Source organism: Limanda limanda, chromosome 22, assembly GCF_963576545.1.
Source record: "Limanda limanda chromosome 22, fLimLim1.1, whole genome shotgun sequence".
Taxonomy (NCBI): Eukaryota; Metazoa; Chordata; class Actinopteri; order Pleuronectiformes; family Pleuronectidae; genus Limanda; species Limanda limanda.
Window position 1 is genome coordinate 4,569,459 of NC_083657.1, and position 23,552 is coordinate 4,593,010.

Sequence of the window (23,552 nt, forward strand, 5' to 3'; positions counted from 1 at the left end):
AAAAACTAAATAAACACGCGTGTGAATTAATATAACCACACTTAATACAACCAATCAAATTAATTGATTGTGAAAATAACACAGTTTATATTTCCATACAACCATCACTGACTCATGTTGTGTGACACCTTTCTGACGACAACACCAGGATTTGATTTACTACGAGGTTTTTATTTTTATTGATAAAAAACAAATTCACAAACAAAACAACACAAACCTTTTTTATTTAAAAAATGAAGCAGAAAAACCAAACAACCAAACAACATGAGAACGTTAAGCTCAGAAGCGATGCTCGGTGGTCACTTATGCGACAACATCCTCGGACTCCAATCCTTCCTCGTCCTCGCCAGGTGGGGGCGCTGTCAGGGAAACAGGCAAGGCCTTTTCTGCAGTGTTTATTAATTTTATAAATTATCAGAAATCACCATGATATCCTTTTCTCAAATTAAGTATTTTGTGATTTAATTGATTGGATTGATTCATTCATTCCTTAGGGAGCTTGTTACCTTTGTGCCTCTGTCGGCAAATGGACACCAGGAGCAGCGTGGAGACGACGTATGGCGAGCTGACCACGATGCAGATGATGACTAACAAGGTGAGGGAGGGTTCGAAGAGGACGACTCCACATGGAAAAGAAACAGAAAATCAATTGAAAGAAGTCAGAGTTTGCGCTGTATGAGGAACATCTATAATTTGATTGATTGATCTTTGACAAACATTTATTTAACCTCTACTTAGAATTGTATTATTTGGTCCATGTCTCATCTGCTAACATGGTTGAGGAGGGGCCTGCCACTAGGGGGCGAGCAACACGTTTCTGACTCAAATCCACACTCACCTTTGACCTCCTGACCTGTGATGCTGATCCAGGCGGGTGGAGACTCTCCCCGGCCTCTGATGTAACACTTGTAGGCTCCTTCATCAGACTTGGAGACAAGCTGGATGGTCATGTGACCTGTGGGCGTCGTCCTAACAAAAGTGCCATCTTTATAGAAATCAGCCGAGAGGTTGAAGGGCGGCGTCTTGGTTTTACAGATCAGAGTGACGTCCTCTCCCTCATCCACCGGGAGGACGGGACTCTGCAGGATCACTGGATCATCTGGAGACAAATGGCAGCGTTTCATCCAATCACACAACTCAACCAACACTTAGGCTGCATCACTGTTGCTATGGTTACACCTGGTGCAGTAGCCAATAGGTCAGACGAGACAAAGGAAATTTCCACAATGGTGGAACCTTTTGAGGAGAGATTTAGCGAGTTTGTAAGAAACTTCTGGCGTCTATATGATGCTATTTCACCTGAGTGACATCATCACAACCTCCTCCACCACCGCCATGTTTGTTATTGTCCAAAATGTTCGACTCTGCACTGCCCTCTAAGGGCTGCATTGCCTAACAACCACACCAACGTGAAGGACACATAAGTGCAAATATCTTTTCCTACATAACGGCAGAATAAACAAACTCTTACCAGTCACCGTGATGTTGACGTAGTTACTTGCTCCTCCCTCTGAGGACTCACACCAGTAAACTCCACTGTCCGATGAGACGGCACTGTCGATGACACAGGAAGAAGCAACTTGTCTCCCCCAGTCTTCACATTCTTTCCTGGTGCCTGTGCTCGTGTTCGTCCTCAGCGTCCAACCAGCCGAGCTGTGGTCGTCCTCACAGCTAAAAGAGACGAACTCCGTACTGAAGAACTGAGAGCTGCTGGGACTCAGCTTCACTTCAGCTGTAGAAATCAATTCAAACCCATTTAATGGTTCAACATTTCATTAGAATCAGAAATGATTTAATTAAACAGCAGAAGCTGTGATGTAGAAACAGTTTGATGAACTGACCTTGGTTCGAGCTGCAGCAGAGCAATGAGATCAGCACTGAGGAGAAACATCATCAGACCATATTTTAACTTCACATTTTGTATATCCCGACATCCCAGACTATAATAATATAATAAAATACATTAATAATAATAAGTGTTGTTTTGTTTTTTAATTATTATTATTCAGTGTCTGGTGTCTTAAAGGAGCATCATTGAGTTTTACAGATAAATGAACACGGGTTGTTCCTCATTTCTCTCTTAACTTCTGGTGATAAACATCCATTAATGTTCTGAAATATTTCTGATGATGAGAACTTGAAAATGATAAATGTAATAAACGACCACATCAACCTAGAAAATTTAAAAACAAGTCTTCCTGTCGGTCTGAAACAGCCGTGTTGAGTCTTGATGTCTTTAAACTCTGGATCAGATTAAACTAAATCAACACATTCTTTAAACAGCAGTTTGTGTCTCTATCAGTCAGTAAACGTTGACTCTCTGTAGCTTCTGTCTGGGATTGAATAAAGTTTTATAAAACAAATCTTACTCCTTGTGTCTGTTCTCCTGCAGCTATGAAAATATTATTATAATAATAGAATATTGACTCACAGAGCAGCTTCACCTCACATGTTTGTCCCATTTTGTTGTGTGAGAGGAAGCGCTGAGAGCAGCTCAACCATCTGCACCTCTGTGGTTTTCACACTTGTATAAAAAGACCATTGGTTTCAGTTAATTCGCTCAGATCTGAGCCGTGAGGTTCGTTAAACCAACACACAGACATGATCCAAACAAACGGACATAAAATAAGTTGTAAATAATCTGCAGTGATTGTTTGATCATGTGAGGATGAAACACAGGTCCATGTGTTCAAGTAGTGCCAATGGTTTCCACAACAGTGTGTCCTCAGAGTTTATAACAGGCTTCATCATGTGAATCAATCAAACGTTTGTTGGTAAAGAGCAGATTCAAACACGATCTGAAAATACAAGAGGCTGGAACACCAAATTTTTTCTAGTGCACCTAATTACCTAACCTGTTTTTTCTAATACACCTAATTCTAGGTGTATTTTAATAGGGGCTTTCTGCAGAAAGGATCAAAAAGGAGAGTCACAGGGATCTCAGAGTGAAGATGGAGAAAAGTCAAATGCAAGGATCTGATACAGGAGAACTAAGGCTGTCTCTCTGAACCAGTTCAGACTGGTTCTGTAGGCGCAGTTGGAGACAGGAATTAAAAAAACAGGAATAAAAGATTTGCATACATTTCCATTAGGTTCTTGCACAGTCAATAAGTAATATAGGTCACACAGGTTTCAGGTCACAATCCTGGTGGTGTCGTCAGAAATGTGTCACACAACATGAGACAGTGATGGTTGAATGGAAATATAAACTGTATTATTTTCACAATCAAATAATCAGATTCATTATTTATCAGTTATACTGAATAAATATCACAAATATTTTTTCAGCTCGATGAAACAAACCCTTGTTTTAACGAGAAATAAAAACCTTTTTTTGATAATGAAACCTTTTTTTTTCTCAATTATTTGAATCACATCGTGACGGAATAAGCGAAAGAAAACATAAAAACGGTTCCAATATTTAAATCATTTCCATATATATTTTCATTTTAGTTGCTTTATTGAAACTTTATTCAAACACTGACTCAGGACACGCCTCCTGTGATGGAATAAAGATGGCGGCAGTGAAGCAGCAGCAGGTCGTCATTGCTTGGTCCGCAGTGAAGAGTAAATGACCTCTGTCTCTGGTTGATCTTCTGAACACAAACACAGAAAGAGAAACAGATTCAGTTGAGGAAGCTTCATTTTTGTCCCTGATAAATCACAATTTGTGATGTTATGTAGCTTCTCTGCCACCAGGGGGCGTCGACAGGTTTACTGACAGAGGCTATTTAAATAATGAAGAAAAACAGAAATAAATAAGTGAAGTAAATACAGGAAGATAATGAACAATAAAGGTCAGATCAAAAGACTAAATCAATAAAACTACAGAACTAAATTATAATTGAAACATTGTTTGATGCAAATATTGGTTTTCATGCATTAAATGTTCTATTCATTTATTTATTTAGTTCAAGACCAGGACCAGAATCAAGATATGGACGTGAAGTAGGACCAGTACCAGAAGCTGAACATGGACTAGGACCAGTATCAAGACATAGACCAAGACCAGTACTTAAACAAGGACCATTACTAGATACAGGGGTAGAACTAGGATCAGGAACGAAACTTGGAAAAGGACCAGGACCAGGACCAGGACCAGGGACATCCTCAGAACAAGAATCAGAACTATAATCAGGACCAGCACCACGACCAGAACTAGAACCAGGACCAGAACTAGAACTAGAACTAGAACTAGAACTAGAACTGGAACTAGAGCCACGACCAGAAACAAGACAACCAGTGCATCAGTGGATCCTGTGCAGATTGTTCAGGATGTGGGTCACAGTCAATTATTTGGGGCGATGAGTCATTTCCTTCCTGTCTCTATTGTAAAGCAAAGGCAAAAAAACAAAATGTCCTCATTATCCCTGTTATTAAATAGAAATCAGAAGTGGCGTTTCTTCAGTAGAAGGTAAAACATCCGTTTGAGGCGTTCAACCCTGTGTTTCTGAGGAAACAGGAAACAAGAGAGAGACCTCAATATGAAACCTTGACCCAGAGACCATACAATAACCACAACCACATTTTTCAAACACGGAAAAAAAAAGAGTCCAAACCCTCGTGGTTGTAACAGATGCTGACATACAAGTACCTTCAAACTGTTAATGTTGTGAAAATAACATCAACACAAATTGAAATTCACATTTTTTTTTTTATGACAAATTTAACTTACAACAAAACCTCAATGTCAAACTGGTCCTCACATAGAGGGACAGATAGAATGTTAAACTGCCCCCTGCCCCCTGGTGGCTGGCTGCAGAATAGGTCATTACCCCCCCCCCCCCCCCCCTCTCTGTTAGTGCGATATCTAATGGCAGAGAGTGTCATACGTATAATATTTAATGCTGGTTCTCACCCTCAGGTTTCCTCCGGACGCCGCATCTCACCAGTAGCACCAGAACAACCAGAATTACCAAAACAGCGATGGGTGGGATAACGTAGGTAATGGAGGTAATGGAGGTAACGTAGGTAACGTAGGTAACGGAGGTAACGGAGGGTGATTGAAGAGATGTGGGGGTCGGCGTCCCTGAAATGATCAAACAAAATGGAAAAGATTTGAAAAATGATTTGTGGACATCAACTTGGCTAAAGAAGCTTGACCTCCTGACCTGTGAGGCTGATCCATGTCTCATCTGCTAACATGGTTGAGGTGGGGCCTGCCACTAGGTGGCGATCCACACGTTTCTGACTCAAATCCACACTTACCTTTGACCTCCTGACCTGTGATGCTGATCCAGGCGGGTGGAGACTCTCCCCGGCCTCTGATGTCACACTTGTAGGCTCCTTCATCAGACTTGGAGACAAGCTGGATGGTCATGTGACCTGTGGGCGTCGTCCTGACAAAAGAGCCATCTTTATAGAAATCAGCCGAGAGGTTGAAGGGCGGCGTCTTAGTTTTACAGATCAGAGTGACGTCGTCTCCCGTCTCCACCGGGAGGACGGGACTCTGCAGGATCACTGGATCATCTGGAGACAAATGGCAGCGTTTCGTCCAATCACACAACTCAACCAACACTGAGGCTGCATCACTGTTGCTATGGTTACACCCGGTGCAGTAGCCAATAGTTCAGACAAGACGACCAAAGGACAAAGGAAATTTCCACAATGGTGGAACCTTTTGAGGAAAGATTCAACGAGTATGTAAAAAACTTCTGGCGTCTATATGATGCTATTTCACCTGAGTGACATCATCACAACCTCCTCCACCACCGCCATGTTTGTTGTTGTCGCATAAGTGCAAATATGTCTTAGTACATAACGGCAGAATAAATGAACTCTTACCAGTCACAGTGATGTTGACGTAGTTACTTGCTCCTCCCTCTGTGGACTCACACCAGTAAACTCCACTGTCCAATGGGACGACTCTGTCGATGACACAGGAAGAAGCAACTTGTCTCCCCCAGTCTTCACACTCCTTCCTGGTCTCTCTGCTCGTGTTCCTCCTCAGCGTCCATCCAGCCGAGCTGTGGTCGTCCTCACAGCTAAAAGAGACGGACGTCCCTCTGAAGAACTGAGAGCTGCTGGGACTCAGCTTCACTTCAGCTGTAGAAATCAATTCAAACCCATTCAATGGTTCAACACGTCTGTTGTTATAGATTGCATCAGAGTTTCAGCAGCAAGGGACAGTCTGAGGACACTAAACATCAGAGCATGACAATATTTTACAGTCATAACACTGATTCAAATGATAAACCTAAATATGATCAGAATATGTTTCCTTTAAACATCATTAGAATCAGAAATGATTTAATTTAACACCAGAAGCTGTGATGTAGAAACAGTTTGATGAACTGACCTTGGTTCGAGCTGCAGCAGAGCGATGAGATCAGCACTGAGGAGAAACATCATAAGACCGTATTTTAACTTTTTGTATATTCCGACATCCCAGTCTATGATAATATAACAAAATATATGAATAATAATAAGTCTATTCAATGTCTGGTGTCTTAAAGGAGCATCATTGAATTTGACAGATAAATGAACACGTGTTGTTCCTCATTTCCTTCTTAACTTCTGGTGATAAACATCCATTAATGTTCTGAAATATTTCTGATGAGGAGAACATGAAAATGATAAATGTAATAAACGACCACATCAACCTAGAACAAGTTAAAACAAGTCTTCCTGTCGGTCTGAAACTGAGTCTTTATGTCTTTAAACTCTGGATCAGATTAAACTAAATCAACACTTTCTTTATACAGCAGTTTGTGTCTATCAGTCAGTAAACGTTAACTCTCTGTAGCTTCTGTCTGTGATTGAATAAAGTTTTATAAAACAAATCTTACTCCTTGTGTCTGTTCTTCTGCAGCTATGAAAATATTATAATATAATAGAATATTGACTCACAGAGCAGCTTCACCTCACACGTTAGTTCCATCTTGTCGTGTGAGAGGAAGCGCTGAGAGCAGCTCAACCATCTGCACCTCTGTGGTTTTCACACTTGTATAAAAAGACCATTGGTTTCAGTTAATTCGCTCAGATCTGAGCTGTGACGTTGGTTAAACCAACACACAGACATGATGCAAACAAATGTACAGAAAATAAGTTGTAAATATTCTGCAGTGATTGTTTGATCATATGAGGATGAAACACAGGTCCATGTGTTCAAGTAGTGTCAAAGGTTTCCACAACAGTGTGTCCTCAGAGTTTATAACAGGCTTCATCGTGTGAATCAGTCAAACGTTTGTTAGTAAAGAGAAGATTCAAACACGATCTGAAAATACAAGAGGCTGGAACACCAAATGTGTCTTTGTGTATTTTAATAGGGGCTTTCTGCAGAAAGGATCAACACAGAGAGTCACAGGGATCTCAGAGTGAAGATGGAGAAAAGTCAAATGCAAGGATCTGATATAAGAGAACTAAGGCTGTTTGTCTGAGCCAGTTCAGACTGGTTCTGTAGGCGCAGTTCGAGACAGGAATAAAAAAACAGGAATAAATTATTTTATCATTTATCATCTGCAAAAAGTTACTATCAACCTTACAAAAGGTTTCAACCATACTTAGTTTTTTTCCACTTATCGTGTTCTTTTATCCCAAATATGAGAAGAGCAGGTATCAGTTTGGTTCAATCAAATATTTATTAAGAAGCAATGAAAAAGTATGAGAAAGTTACAGCAAAGCAATGGAGACCCAAAGCAACGCCCCGGCCCTCTAGTGGCACCGGACAGTCATGAGTCGCACCTCATGGATGGCAGTTGTAATACTTTATGAAGGTAGGTATAACTTGATTGGTCAATAATGTAGGGGAGTCTTTCTTGATGGTGTGCAGGCGTAGTACCAGCCTCTTGGCACTGGAATCAGGAAGTGAGCCGCTCCCAGTCTCGCTCCTCCTCTGATAGTTGCTGGCCAAATCATCACATAAACAAGCCGTGACTCAGTTGACCCCTTGTGGGTCGGTGTTGTTGTTCATTGGAGTAAAGAATATTGTGTTCCTGCTCTATCGGCTGTATTTTCTGTTTGTGTAAACATGCGCATCCTCCAAACAAAATAACGCCTTTCTATCTGCCCCCCCCAGAACCTGTGGCAGCTTCTTGAACTCTGTGTGATGTCTGTGTGATGTTGACTAAAGCTAAGGGAGTTATGCTTGTATTTTTTCTCAAAGGCTCCGTAACTTACACATTTCCACAATCACAGATGTTTCACCAGCTGTTCTTGCTGCATTTAGCAGCTCAAACTGTTTCCTTTGGTCCGTATCCTGTGTTTGTTCTCCTCACGACCTCTTTCCTCTCCCGCCCTCTCCTCGTCACACACCAGCTTTTTTCTTCAGTGAATCCAGAAATTTGGCTGGGGAAAGTGTCGTCCCTGCTGCTCCTCTGCCTCTCTGCAGCTGCAGGTCAGTTATTTTTATTTGATTTCGTGTTTGACCTCTGAACTTTAAGAAGTTGAATGAAGTGTCTTGTTCTATGTGGTTTTCAAGTGATTTTTCACATGTTTGTACCTTAGTTGAGTATTTATTTTCCTGACGACTTTTTACTTTTACTCGCTACATTTGAACACATGTCTGTACTTTCGACTTCTTACATTCTCAAAACTGTCTTGTGACTTGAGCACAGTGCGCCTCTCTCTCGCTCACTCGCGTGAGATGTACAGGCATGATGGCGTGTTTGCCGTCGGGGGGGAGGGGGGCAGCGCGAGACACAACATCTAAAGGCCAATTTATGCCTCTCCGTTTTTTCTGTTACGGACAGATAAGACCGCCCTATCCGTCGTGAAACGCCCTCTCCGAGTGCTTCGGACAGCTTTTCGTACACGTCTGATTTTTCTAACTATCCGTCTTCATGTTGGAGACCCGACGGACCGCTCTTGGCTGTGATTGGTCCGCGAACTACATCATTTCCGTATGACGTCATTTCCGTATTTCCGGACCTCAAACTTCCTGTTTACTTGTAGCAACAAACACGAACACAACTATGATTCTACGATTAATGTGACGTGTGTGTTAAGCCAGCGGAGTTGTCCGGCTGACGGTGGCTCGTTAGAGCACTGAGGGCATGTGTGCACGGTCACATACGGTTATAACGAGCTTTCAAAACGGCGCTAGCAGGCTAGGCTAGCGGGCTAGGCTAGCCACCATGCTAACTGCGGTGGTAACAGTGCAAGAACCCGCCGTCACGACTTTAATTCCACTTCTATCATGACACTGTTTCTATAATACCGTCAGGTTAGAAGCAAACACTGGATAGTAGTTGTTAGTGCCGGGAGTCCCTGCTGACTGTGTGTGGAAGCTGGGGGGGAGCTAGCTCCGGGTAGCTTCTAGCTACATGTAGCCTCAAGCAGATTCAAGCTGTGGAATCAGCAACACAGTTCGGAAACAAGACCGGAGAACCGCTGCGCTAAGAAACGATTACATCAGCATCTTGACACGCTGGGTGTCACTTTATTTAGTTCTGTTAGTTGCCATGGTTCAGTGTGTGGGACGCAGGCTAACATGTCAACAGAGACACGTGGACTTCTTCTTCCCAAATGGGGTAGGCTTCTCTGAGCTCGTCTTCCGTTGCGCCACCTATGGGTTTGGCGATGAATTTTTTCCGACGGACTGTGTCGGAGAAGTAAAAATCAAAAAGACTCTTTGCCCCCCGCTGAGACCTCTCCGAGAAACGGACACGTAGTAGTATATAAGAGCCTTAATACACGTATGACTTCCTGTCCGAGTTTCCTTTAAGTTCTGAAGACTGAATCAGCTCTCTGCTGCCACACGGAGGTTTGATCCAGAGCAACTACAGTAGCTGTCAGGAGTCAAATCAGATTTTTTTTATATTTATGTGTTCTTTGTGTTTTTTGTGTGTGTTTGTGTAGATCAGCAGAACATAACAGTGAAGCCTGGAGACGATGCCACTCTTCAGTGTCACTTTCCCAGTGATGCTGCCTTCACGCAGTTAGAGTAGACCAGACTGGAACAGAAGCCAGATGGTTACGTGTTCTTCTACCGGAACAAGCGGTTGTTTGAAAGTTACCAGCATCCGTCTTTTCGACGTCGAGTGGAGCTGAGAGATCCAGAGATGAAGGACGGAGACGTGTCTGTGACTGTGAAGAACGTCACCGTCAACGATGCTGGAACGTACAAGTGTGAAATTATCAGCAGCATGACAGAGAATGGTGAAAGAACAACCAGTGAGTTCAGCAGCAACGTCAGCCTGACTGTCACAGACTCAGGTGAGTTGGTAGAGAATGTTCTGTCCTCACCGACCTGACACCTGTTCTGCTCTGCAGGTCCCTCAGTTCCACTGGCTGAAGGAAACAAGGAGAAAGGAGACAAGGATGAAGGGGACAAGGAGGAAGGAGACAAGGATGAAGGAGACACTGTTGTCGTAAAGGAGGATGGGAGAAAGAGTCAGAATGCTGTTGTACTTACGGCTTGTCTGCCAGTTGCTGTCATGTTACTTATGATTGGTGCTGTCGTCTTTATCAGATATAAGTTGATGAACAAACACATGTGTGTCCAAACAGAGAAAAAGGAGAAGGACGCTGGCTTCATTTGACACAAGCGTCCGCTAAATGAAATGTAATGTAATGTAATAACATGTGAACATGTCGGGAACAGTGTTGCCACAGTTACTTTGAAAAAGTAACTTAGTTACTTTACAGATTACTTGATTTTAAAAGTAACGTAGTTACTTTACAGATTACTTGATTTTAAAAGTAACTAAGTTAGATTACAAATTACTTTATTAGTTTATTGTAAGTCGCTTTGGATAAAAGCGTCAGCTAAATGAAATGTAATGTAATGTAATAACATGTGAACATGTCGGGAACAGTGTTGCCACAGTTACTTGAAAAAGTAACTTAGTTACTTTACAGATTACTTGATTTTAAAAGTAACGTAGTTACTTTACAGATTACTTGATTTTAAAAGTAACTAAGTTAGATTACAAATTACTTTATTAGTTTATTGTAAGTCGCTTTGGATAAAAGCGCAGCTAAATGAAATGTAATGTAATGTAATAACATGTGAACATGTCGGGAACAGTGTTGCCACAGTTACTTGAAAAAGTAACTTAGTTACTTTACAGATCACTTGATTTTAAAAGTAACGTAGTTACTTTACAGATTACTTGATTTTAAAAGTAACTAAGTTAGATTATAAGTTACTTTATTAGTTTATTGTAAGTCGCTTTGGATAAAAGCGTCAGCTAAATGAAATGTAATGTAATGTAATGACATGTGAACATGTCGGGAACAGTGTTGCCACAGTTACTTAGAAAAAGTAACTTAGTTACTTTACAGATTACTTGATTTTAAAAGTAACTTAGTTAGATTACAAGTTACTTTATTAGTAACATTCAGCAGCTGCTGACAACACCCCCTGCCGCCTCAACATAAAAATGACAACCGGTTTTGCCAACACTCACTTTATTAGAAGTGCATTTTTAACAGTAATGTACACAACAACAACGTTTAATGTATCTCCTGACATTTTAAGTTGAACTTAAAAACTATTTCCTGAAAACATACATGTTTTTATTAAAATAAAATAAAGACAGTCTTTCTTGACTTCACTTAACATAAATACTTGACATATTTAACTGTTAACACTGTAATGGAAAAGTACTAAGTAGCGCGTTACCGGCATCACTGGTCGGGAATAAAGGAGTCAAACAGGAAGTTGAATGTTATATGAACATGAATGTACTTTTCTGTCATTAGCATTTGTATCAGTTTTACATATTTTTAATAAATATATTTTTAAAGAATGTCTGTCAGTTGAACTCATTCCTCCACCAAGAACCAAAAGTCTCTTAAAGTCTGCACCAACTCCGTCATGTTTGTTTGGACATAATTTGCAAACTGTTGATTCTTTACTGAATCCACATGATCTCAGTGACACATCAGTTATAGGTACAGGTTTTTTATGATTTGTTACCGTCACAGTGGCTGAAAAAAATACTGCCTCAGTCAGTACTTTCCTTTGTATCAAAGTCGTTGACATATTGTTCTGCATTCTCTGATTAAACCTAATTCCAGTTTGAATTATTGTAATGGTCCTGCTTAAATTTCTGTCTCACGTTTCAATTCTTTAATCTATTGCATGTTGAATAAAGTTTTTTACTGGCCTAATACAGAAAATAGAGGATTATCTTATTATACCAAACCTGAATGAATCTCATCAAAAATATCACATTATTATTTGTGATAAGTTTAACGTCCGATTTGTGCTTCTTAGTGAAGTATTGAATTTAATTTATTTCAATCTCGCTTGATAGAATATATATATATGTGGCTGTCTTGTATTTTGATTTGTTTCGTGTGACGATCATGAAGCAACTAATCATTGTGCTTCATGTTGTTCAGTCTGTGGTTGTGTTGATGTGAGCATCTGCTGCCTCCTGCTGGTCGACTCGAATCACAACATCCAGGGCCCTGAACCATGAAGAAGAGATGAAACATCAAGAGGACGAAAAACGAAATAAACACGCGTGTGAATTAATATAACCACACTTAATACAACCAATCAAATTAATTGATTGTGAAAATAACACAGTTTATATTTCCATACAACCATCACTGACTCATGTTGTGTGATACCTTTCTGACGACAACACCAGGATTTGATTTACTACGAGGTTTTTATTTTTATTGATAAAAAACAAATTCACAAACAAAACAACACAAACCTTTTTTATTTAAAAAATGAAGCAGAAAAACCAAACAACCAAACAACATGAGAACGTTAAGCTCAGAAGCGATGCTCGGTGGTCACTTATGCGACAACATCCTCGGACTCCAATCCTTCCTCGTCCTCGCCAGGTGGGGGCGCTGTCAGGGAAACAGGCAAGGCCTTTTCTGCAGTGTTTATTAATTTTATAAATTATCAGAAATCACCATGATATCCTTTTCTCAAATTAAGTATTTTGTGATTTAATTGATTGGATTGATTCATTGATTCATTAGTGAGCTTGTTACCTTTGTGCCTCTGTCGGCAAATGGCCACCAGGAGCAGCGTGGAGACGACGTATGGCGAGCTGACCACGATGCAGATGATGACTAACAAGGTGAGGGAGGGTTCGAAGAGGACGACTCCACATGGAAGAGAAACAGGAATTCAATTGAAAGAAGTCAGAGTTTGCGCTGTATGAGGAACATCTATAATTTGATTGATTGATCTTTGACAAACATTTATTTAACCTCTACTTAGAATTGTATTATTTGGTCCATGTCTCATCTGCTAACATGGTTGAGGAGGGGCCTGCCACTAGGGGGCGAGCAACACGTTTCTGACTCAAATCCACACTCACCTTTGACCTCCTGACCTGTGATGCTGATCCAGGCGGGTGGAGACTCTCCCAGGCCTCTGATGTCACACTTGTAGGCTCCTTCATCAGACTTGGAGACAAGTTGGATGGTCATGTGACCTGTGGGCGTCGTCCTAACAAAAGTGCCATCTTTATAGAAATCAGCCGAGAGGTTGAAGGGCGGCGTCTTAGTTTTACAGATCAGAGTGACGTCCTCTCCCTCATCCACCGGGAGGACGGGACTCTGCAGGATCACTGGATCATCTGGAGACAAATGGCAGCGTTTCATCCAATCACACAACTCAACCAACACTTAGGCTGCATCACTGTTGCTATGGTTACACCTGGTGCAGTAGCCAATAGGTCAGACGAGACAAAGGAAATTTCCACAATGGTGGATCCTTTTGAGGAGAGATTTAGCGAGTTTGTAAGAAACTTCTGGCGTCTATATGATGCTATTTCACCTGAGTGACATCATCACAACCTCCTCCACCACCGCCATGTTTGTTATTGTCCAAAATGTTCGACTCTGCACTGCCCTCTAAGGGCTGCATTGCCTAACAACCACACCAACGTGAAGGATGCATAAGTGCAAATATCTTTTGGTACATAACGGCAGAATAAACAAACTCTTACCAGTCACGGTGATGTTGACGTAGTTACTTGCTCCTCCCTCTGTGGACTCACACCAGTAAACTCCACTGTCCGATGAGACGACAAAGTCGATGACACAGGAAGAAGCAGCTTGTCTCCCCCAGTCTTCACACTCCTTCCTGGTGCCTGTGCTCGTGTTCGTCCTCAGCGTCCAACCAGCCGAGCTGTGGTCGTCCTCACAGCTAAAAGAGACGAACTCCGTACTGAAGAACTGAGATCTGCTGGGACTCAGCTTCACTTCAGCTGTAGAAATCAATTCAAACCCATTTAATGGTTCAACATTTCATTAGAATCAGAAATGATTTAATTAAACACCAGAAGCTGTGATGTAGAAACAGTTTGATGAACTGACCTTGGTTCGAGCTGCAGCAGAGCGATGAGATCAGCACTGAGGAGAAACATCATCGGACCGTATTTTAAGTTCACATTTTGTATATCCTGACATCCCAGACTATAATAATATAATAAAATACATTAATGATAATAAGTGTTGTTTTGTTTTTTAATTATTATTATTCAGTGTCTGGTGTCGTAAAGGAGCATCATTGAGTTTTACAGATAAATGAACACGGGTTGTTCCTCATTTCCTTCTTAACTTCTGGTGATAAACATCCATTAATGTTCTGAAATATTTCTGATGATGAGAACTTGAAAATGATAAATGTAATAAACGACCACATAAACCTAGAACAAGTTAAAACAAGTCTTCCTGTCGGTCTGAAACAGGCGTGTTGAGTCTTGATGTCTTTAAACTCTGGATCAGATTAAACTAAATCAACACATTCTTTAAACAGCAGTTTGTGTCTCTATCAGTCAGTAAATGTTAACTCTCTCTAGCTTCTGTCTGTGATTGAATAAAGTTTTATAAAACAAATCTTTTTCCTTGTGTCTGTTCTCCTGCAGCTATGAAAATATTATAATAAGAGAATATTGACTCACAGAGCAGCTTCACCTCACATGTTTGTCCCATTTTGTTGTGTGAGAGGAAGCGCTGAGAGCAGCTCAACCATCTGCACCTCTGTGGTTTTCAGACAGACAATTGGTTTCAGTTCATTCGCTCAGATCTGAGCTGTGAGGTTGGTTAAACTAACACACAGACGTGATGCAAACCAATGTACAGAAAAAAGAGCAGATTCCCACACGCTATTATTTCGTGCCCATACATTTTCTCAAAGGCTCTTTAACTTACACATTAACACAATCACAGATGTTTCACCAGCTGTTCTTGCTGCATTTAGCAGCTCGAACTGTTCCCTTAATCACGGATCATGTGATTGTTCTCCTCTTATTTTTATTATGTAACAGTTTGACCTTCGGCTGTTATCAGGACGGTTGCATATAGCAACAACCAACACACAGACCTGATGCCAATCAATGTACATAAATGAAGTAGTAAATATTCTGCAGTGATTGTTTGATCATGTGAGGATGAAACACAGGTCCATGTGTTCAAGTAGTGCCAAAGGTTTCCACAACAGTGTGTCCTCAGAGTTTATAACAGGCTTCATCATGTGAATCAGGTTTGTTGGTAAAGAGCAGATTCAAACACGATCTGAAAATACAAGAGGCTGGAACACCAAATTTTTTCTAGTGCACCTATTTACCTAGTCTGTTTTTTCTAATACAACTAATTCTAGGTGTATTTTAATAGGGGCTTTCTGCAGAAAGGATCAACACAGAGAGTCACAGGGATCTCAGAGTGAATTAAGGCTGTTTGTCAGAGCCAGTTCAGACTGGTTCTGTAGGCGCAGTTGGAGACAGGAATTAAAAAACAGGAATAAACGATTTGCCTACAATTCCATTAGGTTCTTGCACAGTCAATAAGTAATAGAAAGGTCACACAGGTTTCAGGTTACAACACTTCAGGTCATAAAAGTGACAATCACAGATGTGTCATCAGCTGTTTCCTTTAGTCCGGATGTGTTTGTTCCACTTCTTTTTTTGACATCTGTTTCCTGTCACTTTCCAGGTGCTTTACAGTAAACTCCACCCTTTCCATGTGCATGCGTTCAGAGCGTGATCAGAAAGTTTAACACTTGACCAACTGGTTCTTTGGAAAGATATCCTGGGTCTGTTGAACTCACTTCCTAGTAAATGGTAAATGCTTTTGTATTTATATAACGCTTTTCTAGTCTTGTCGACCACTAAAAGTGCTTTACAGTACAGTTTTACATTCACACACACATTCATACAGTTCATCTATTCACAGCACTTTGTTATTATATGGGGGGCCATTCAGTGTTCAGCATCTTGCTCAAGGACACTGCGGCATGCAGATGATTCAGACTGGGGATCGAACTGCCGACCTTCAGGTTGGAGGAAGACCACTCTACCCCTCAGCCACAGCCGCCCAGTACAGACCCCTGTTCGATAAAGTTGGTTTAGAATATCACAGTGTAAATGGAGTCAGTTTCTTTTTAACTTTTCCTTCCGGGTAAAGCAACAGTGGTTGCTACATGCAGCTCTGGCAGAGAGAGAGTTCAGGGAAGTTCCCACACACCCACACCCTCCCTCCTCTCCCTCCCTCCTCTCCCTCCCTATCCTTGTCACACACCGGTTTGTTTTTCATTGAATCAGAAATGTGGCTGAGGAAAGTCTCGTTCCTGCTGCTCCTCTGCCTCTCTGCAGGTCAGTTCTTTTTATTTGATTTTGTGTTTGACCTCTGAATTATATAAGATTAATGAAGTGTCTTGTTCTATTTGGTGGTCTACTAAGGTAGATTTTTCACATATTTGTACCTTAGTTGAGTATTTATTTTCCTGACGACTTTTTACTTTTACTCGCTACATTTGAACACAAATATCGGTACTTTCTACTTCTTACATTATCAAAACTGTCTCGTGACTTGAGCAGGGTGCGCCTTTACGCACGGCGCACCTCTCTCTCACTCACTGCATGCATGCATGGTGCCCCCACCCTCCCCCCGACGGCAAACACGCCACCACCTCCACTTGGTGCAGCGCTCTGCTGCCACACAGAGGTTTGCTTCGGAGCAACTACAGTAGCTGTCAGGAGTCAAATCTGATTTTTTTTATATTTATGTGTTTTTTGTATGTGTTTGTGTAGTTCAGCAGGAGACAACAGTGAAGCCTGGAGACGATGCCACTCTTCAGTGTCACTCTAATATCAGCGATGCTGCCTTCATGCAGTTACAGTGGACCAGACTGGGACAGAAGTCTGATCGTTACGTGTTCTTCTATCGAAACAACCGGTCGTACGATAATAAACATCTTCAGTCTTTTCGAGGTCGAGTGGAGCTGAGAGATCCAGAGATGAAGGACGGAGACGTGTCTGTGATTTTGAAGAACGTCACCGTCAATGATGCTGGAACGTACAAGTGTCACATTATCAGCAGCAAAACAGAGAATGGTGAAAGAACTGTGTTCAGCAGCAACGTCAGCCTGACTGTCACAGACTCAGGTGAGTTGATAGAATCCAGACTCAGGTGAGATGGTAAAGAATGTTCTGTCCTCACCTACCTGACACCTGTTCTGCTCTGCAGGTCCCTCAGATTTACACATGATGCCTGCAGGAAAGAAGGAGGAAGGAGACAATGGTGGAGTAAACGAGGATGGGGGAAAGATTAAGAATCCTGTTGTATATGCGGCTTGTGGGACATTTGCTGTCATGTTACTTATTGGTGCCGTCTTTATCAGTTGTACGTTGATGAACAAACAGACGTGTGTCCAAACAGAGAAAACAGAGAAGGACGCTGAACTTCATGTGAAACAAACAAACCACATGAGCCAACGTGTTGATCAGCAGATATATTAAGCTGTTTGATCACAAGTGTGGGGGGGCCGAATGTCTCCTCTGTCCGTGCTTTTACTCTGGAGGAGGAGGTTTACAGGAAATGCCAAAAGTTAGCTGCTAATGGATGAAGTGCCGAAGGAATGTTGTTTAACATACTCTTCATCTTTAGGTACAAACATGTATTTATTTAGACAGAAGGCCTTATGTGGGATTGCATTTTACGTCAAGTCATGGGAGGAACCAACCTTTCCATATATATTGTGTGTTCAGCCCCTGTAAGTTAGATTTTCACTATTAGCATGTGATTTCTCCGGGTATATCATGGTGCCTGTACTGACCTGTGAAACTTCTGTGTAATATACCTCTTCTGACTATACCTTAAATCAAAAAAGGCTTTATTTTGAAGAAATTGTACTTTCTTGATTCTTGTTGTTCTTGGTTTGTACCCTCGGGGTTGATGCACTTATTGTAAGTCGCTTTGGATAAAAGCGTCAGCTAAATGAAATGTAATGTAAACCCTTTCATGCAAATAAGAACGAGGTCCGCTGAGATTCCTTCATCAACAACAACATCGACATCGCGGCTGCATAGAATATACCATACTGATCAACACACAGTGAAACACTTTTCTGTTTCTGAGTTTCAGTCAAATTCTAAGACACTTTTAACAAATAAATAACACTAATAATATGATAGGATTTTAGAGTCAGAAACTTTCCATGTGCTATGTCTTCCTTATGTTGAAAATGTGTAAATGTGAACGTGGCAGGAAGCTGAACGTCTGTTGCTGCAACAAGTGGAGTGCATCTTTAACGTAAACACAACACTGACATTTTGCAAGTTGTAAATACTAACAAATGTATAAAATGAACGTTGATTTAATCGTCAGCAGCAGAACATGTGATCATCTCAGGAATAAAGGAGTCAAACAGAAAGATGAATGTTATTTTGAATGTTATGAACATGAATGTACTTTTTATGTTATCACCATTTGTTTTACATATTTTTAATAAAAATATTTTTAAAGATTGTCTGTCAGTTGAACTCATTCCTCCACCAAGAACCAAAAGTCTCTTAAAGTCTGCACCGACTCCGTCATGTTTGTTTGGACATGATTTGCAAACTGTTGATTCTTTACTGAATCCACATGATCTCAGTGACACATCAGTTATAGTTACAGGTTTTTTATGATTTGTTATCGTCATGGGCTGAAATAAATACTTTCCTTTGAATCAAAGTCTATGACATATTATTGTTCTGCATTCTCTGATTAAACCTAATTCCAGTTTTAATTATTGAAATGGTCATGCATAAATTTCTGTCACACGTTTCTATTCTTTAAACTATTGCATGTTGAATAAAGTTTTATGACTGTCCTAATACAGCAAATATAGGATAATCTTATTTTAACGAACCTTAATGAATGTCATCTTAAATGTCACATTATTATTTGTGATAAGTTTAAAGCCAGATTTTTGCTTCTGAGTGAAGGTTGTGGTTTTAAATTTATTTCAATAAAAGCTGTGCTTGTGTGATGTGAGCATCTGCTGCCCCCTGCTGGTCAACTCCCATCACAACATCCACGCCCTGAACCATGAAGAAGAGATGAAACATCAAGAGGAAAAAAAAAGAAATGAAGACTCGTTTGATTTAATATAACAACACTTTTCAGTTAATATAACCACACTTTTGATTGTGAAAATAATGCAGTTCATATTTCCATACAACCATCACTGACTCATGTTGTGTGACACATTTCTGACGACAACACCAGGATTTTATTTACCCTGACATTTTTATTTTTATTTATTAATAAAAAAACACAAACAAAACATCACAAACCTTTTTTATTTTAAAAATTAAAAAGGTCGCTGGCTGAGAACATGTCATTGGATCATTATACAGGAGAAAAAACTGAAAAAACTGAAAAACCAAACAACATGAGAACGTTAAGCTCAGAAGCGATGCTCGGAGGTGACGTCAGTGACAACATCCTCGGACTCCAATCCTTCCTCGTCCGCGCCAGGTGGGGGCGCTGTCAGGGAAACCGGCGGGGCCTTTTCTGCAGCGTTAATTAATTTGATTAATGTACAGAAATCACCATGATATCCTTTTCTAGATTTAAGTATTTTGTTATTTAATTGATTTGATTGATTCATTGATTCATTAGTGAGCTTGTTACCTTTGTGCCTCTGTCGGCAAATGGACACCAGGAGCAGCGTGGAGACGACGTATGGCGAGCTGACCACGATGCGGATGATGACTAACAAGGTGAGGGAGGGTTCGAAGAGGACGACTCCACATGGAAAAGAAACAGAAAATCAATTGAAAGAAGTCAGAGTTTGCGCTGTATGAGAAACATCTATAATTTGATTGATTGATATTTGACAAACATTTATTTAACCTCTACTTAGAATTGTATTATTTGGTCCATGTCCTATCTGCTAGCATGGTTGAGGTGGGGCCTGCCACTAGGGGGCGAGCCACACGTTTCCGACTCAAATCCACACTTACCTTTGACCTCTTGAACTGTGGCAAACAGCCTGGCGGGTGGAGACTCTCCCCGGCCTCTGATGTCACACTTGTAGGCTCCTTCATCAGACTTGGAGACAAGGTGGATGGTCATGTGACCAGTGGGCGTCGTCCTGACAAAAGTGCCATCTTTATAGAAATCAGCCGAGAGGTTGAAGGGCGGCGTCTTAGTTTTACAGATCAGAGTGACGTCCTCTCCCTCATCCACCGGGAGGACGGGACTCTGCAGGATCACTGGATCATCTGGAGACAAATGGCAGCGTTTCGTCCAATCACACAACTCAACCAACACTTAGGCTGCATCACTGTTGCTATGGTTACACCTGGTGCAGTAGCCAATAGTTCAGGCGAGACGGCCAAAGGACAAAGGAATTATTTATTTTTTAATAAGTCTTTAGTTATTTTAATATAATTTTATTTCAAAAAGTTCGAGAGACCACCACAAATGAGCAATGTTATGGACATTGATGGAGTTTTAAATTTGAAAGTGTCTAGTTACAAAGTTTAATAAATCAGACACTAATGACACAGCACTGTGTATTACATCTTTCTTTCAACCAAAAATGCTTTGCGCTGGTTAGGGGGTACTCGGCTGAATTTTTTTTCAAAGGGGGTACATCACTGAAAAAAGGTTGAGAACCACTGCACTAGACAATAGTTCATACGAGACAAACAAAATTTCCACAGTGGTGGAACCTTTTGAGGAGAGATTTAACGAGATGGTAAGAAACTTCTGGCGTCTATATCCAAAACGTTCGACTCTGCACTGCCCTCTAAGGGCTGCATTGCCTAACAACCACAACAACGTGAAGGATGCATAAGTGCAAATATCTTTTCGTACATAACGGCAGAATAAACAAACTCTTACCAGTCACAGTGATGTTGACGTAGTTACTTGCTCCTCCCTCTGTGGACTCACACCAGTAAACTCCACTGTCCGATGAGACGACAAAGTCGATGACACAGGAAGAAGCAACTTGTCTCCCCCAGTCTTCACACTCCTTCCTGTTGCCTGTGCTCGTGTTCGTCCTCAGCGTCCATCCAGCCGAGCTGTGGTCGTCCTCACAGCTAAAAGAGATGAACGTCCCTCTGAAGAACTGAGAGCTGCTGGGACTCAGCGTCACTTCAGCTGTAGAAATTAATTCAAACCCATTCAATGGTTCAACATTTCATTAGAATCAGAAATGATTTAATCTAACACCAGAAGCTGTGATGTAGAAACAGTTTGATGAACTGACCTTGGTTCGAGCTGCAGCAGAGCGATGAGATCAGCACTGAGGAGAAACATCACCAGACGCTATTTTAACTTCACATTTTGTATATCCCGCATCCCAGACTATAATAATATAACAAAATATATTAATAATAATAAGTGCTGTTGTGTTTTTTTAATTATTATTATTCAATGTCTGGTGTCTTAAAGGAGCATCATTGAGTTTTACAGATAAATGAACACGTGTTGTTCCTCATTTCCTTCTTAACTTCTGGTGATAAACATCCATTAATGTTCAGAAATATTTCTGATGATGAGAACTTGAAAATGATAAATGTATTAAACGCCCAAATCAACCTTGAACACGTTAAAACAAGTCTTCCTGTCGGTCTGAAACAGGCGTGTTGAGTCTTGATGTCTTTAAACTCTGGATCAGAGTAAACTAAATCAACACATTCTTTAAACAGCAGTTTGTGTCTCTATCAGTCAGTAAACGTTAACTCTCTGTAGCTTCTGTCTGTGATTGAATAAAGTTTTATAAAACAAATCTTACTCCTTGTGTCTCTTCTCCTTTAGCTATGAAAATATTTTAATATAATAGAATATTGACTCACAGAGCAGCTTCACCTCACATGTTTGTCCCATCTTGTCGTGTGAGAGGAAATGCTGAGAGCAGCTCAACCATCTGCACCTCTGTGGTTTTCACACCATTGGTTTCAGTTCATTCGCTCAGATCTGAGCCGTGAGGTTCGTTAAACCAACACACAGACATGATGCAAACAAATGTACAGAAAATAGAGCAGATCCCCACACGCCATTATTTCGTGCTCATGTATTTTTTCTCAAAGTCAATGTAACTTACACATTAACACAATCACAGATGTTTCACCAACTGTTGTGTGTATATATATATATATATATATATATATATATATATATATATATATATATATATATATATATATATACATAAGGCTAGATGTCTCGTCCGCGTTGCCGGCCAACGTAGTCGAACGTCCGCACATGGCGACCATCTTGCCACAGGCGGCTCGCTCACCAATAACATTGTGTTGGTAGTGGTACATTTACTTTTTTAATAAAATAAAATAAAATAATTCTTGATGTATATTTGTAAAGGGAAATCTTGTACCTATTTTAGAACATTATTACATTTTTTAGAAAATAACATAATCATTCATAAGTATGCAGTGTCATAACTACATCTCTGACGTTTATAACATCAGAGAAACAATATGGTTATTTAGAAAGTATGTACCACTACATTATAACAACAATGTGCATATGATGTATATAATGTATAATTTTACAAATTTTTAACCCTAGATGCTGAGGTTCAAATAGTAATGGACCAGTGCATCTAGAGACAACAAAGAATTAACTATAAACAAGTGCCTCTTGTGTCTGCCCAAGAACATTAATAAACCACAGTACAACCACTAAAACATTCTGTAAATATCACTAAACATGGATTTCTCATCAGTAGCAGGAGTGATACACAATGCCCCTTATGATAACTCAGCAAATGGAAACAAGTTCTAGGTACACAAAATAAGATAGTTTCTCTTTTGTTGACAGCCTGCACAGGGCTAGTACAGAGAGGAAAAAAATCACTGGACACAGTCTCGTTTTGCTGCCAAATTTCGGACAGAAAAATAAAGACTGACCGAACTCCTGCATGAGCACCTGGATCATTCTAAAGGAAATAATGGATGGGGAATGTGCTCGTGTTTTTAGAGCTCTTCTAAGAAATTGTTTCTCAACCAGCGAACCTGGTAAAGTTGACTGTTATTGCAATCAATTGTTTTGGCTATTATGACAATTTATTTTTCTCATTACAAAGTATTTGTTTTTCGCTCTTTTGTTTTATTTAATATCTTCATTATTAATTCTGCCCTTTTGGTCGCCTATTTGGGAAAATAAAAATTCCCATCATACAAACAACATATCCAAGACCTCCTGAGAGTTTTTCTACCTAGTTCAAACGCTCTTCTATATCTACCTTTAAAGTTGGTTTAGAAGAACACAGTGAAAATGGAGTCAGAGTTTCGTTTTTACTTTTCCTTCAGGGTAAAGCAACAGTGGTTGTCACGTGCAGCTCTGGCAGAGAGAGACCGATGATATTTTCTTATATTTCTGAAGTCGCTCCC

The 23,552-nt window shown here is 40.5% G+C and overlaps 2 protein-coding genes and 1 pseudogene across 2 annotated transcripts; 1 reads left to right on the plus strand and 2 right to left on the minus strand.

The window, feature by feature from the left end:
• Positions 1-279: 279 nt before the first annotated feature.
• LOC132996300 (low affinity immunoglobulin gamma Fc region receptor II-like) lies at positions 280-2,462 on the minus strand (annotated as a pseudogene).
• A 984-nt stretch (positions 2,463-3,446) lies between these two features.
• Positions 3,447-23,097, minus strand: LOC132996301 (Fc receptor-like protein 5). Its single transcript, XM_061066643.1, has 14 exons — positions 23,070-23,097; positions 21,040-21,300; positions 20,154-20,414; positions 19,822-19,935; positions 17,366-17,412; positions 14,826-14,904; positions 14,239-14,274; positions 13,869-14,129; positions 13,236-13,496; positions 6,299-6,334; positions 5,785-6,045; positions 5,209-5,469; positions 4,859-5,029; positions 3,447-3,596 (listed from the first exon to the last, which is right to left on the minus strand). Exons 1-14 carry the CDS (start codon positions 23,095-23,097, stop codon positions 3,544-3,546), a joined length of 2,130 nt encoding a protein of 709 aa, XP_060922626.1. The 3' UTR covers positions 3,447-3,543.
• On the plus strand, positions 16,456-18,931 carry LOC133028722 (butyrophilin subfamily 1 member A1-like). Its single transcript, XM_061095713.1, has 3 exons — positions 16,456-16,514; positions 16,953-17,306; positions 17,389-18,931. The coding sequence occupies exons 1-3, from the start codon at positions 16,466-16,468 to the stop codon at positions 17,658-17,660; spliced, it is 675 nt and encodes a 224-aa protein (XP_060951696.1). The 5' UTR covers positions 16,456-16,465; the 3' UTR covers positions 17,661-18,931.
• Positions 23,098-23,552: the final 455 nt, after the last annotated feature.

Bases quoted from the DNA above. Each gene is read 5' to 3' on its own strand.
- LOC133028722 (XM_061095713.1), top strand. From the start codon at position 16,466: ATGTGGCTGAGGAAAGTCTCGTTCCTGCTGCTCCTCTGCCTCTCTGCA. The intron at 16,515-16,952 runs GTCAGTTCTTTT...GTGTTTGTGTAG, and splicing joins GCTCCTCTGCCTCTCTGCAG to TTCAGCAGGAGACAACAGTG. The intron at 17,307-17,388 runs GTGAGTTGATAG...TCTGCTCTGCAG, and splicing joins CCTGACTGTCACAGACTCAG to GTCCCTCAGATTTACACATG.
- LOC132996301 (XM_061066643.1), bottom strand. From the start codon at position 23,097: ATGATCCAGGTGCTCATGCAGGAGTTCG. The intron at 21,301-23,069 runs GTCAGTCTTTAT...TAATTTCTACAG, and splicing joins GGTGCTCATGCAGGAGTTCG to CTGAAGTGACGCTGAGTCCC. The intron at 5,030-5,208 runs GTAAGTGTGGAT...TGATCATTTCAG, and splicing joins CACAGGTCAGGAGGTCAAAG to GGACGCCGACCCCCACATCT.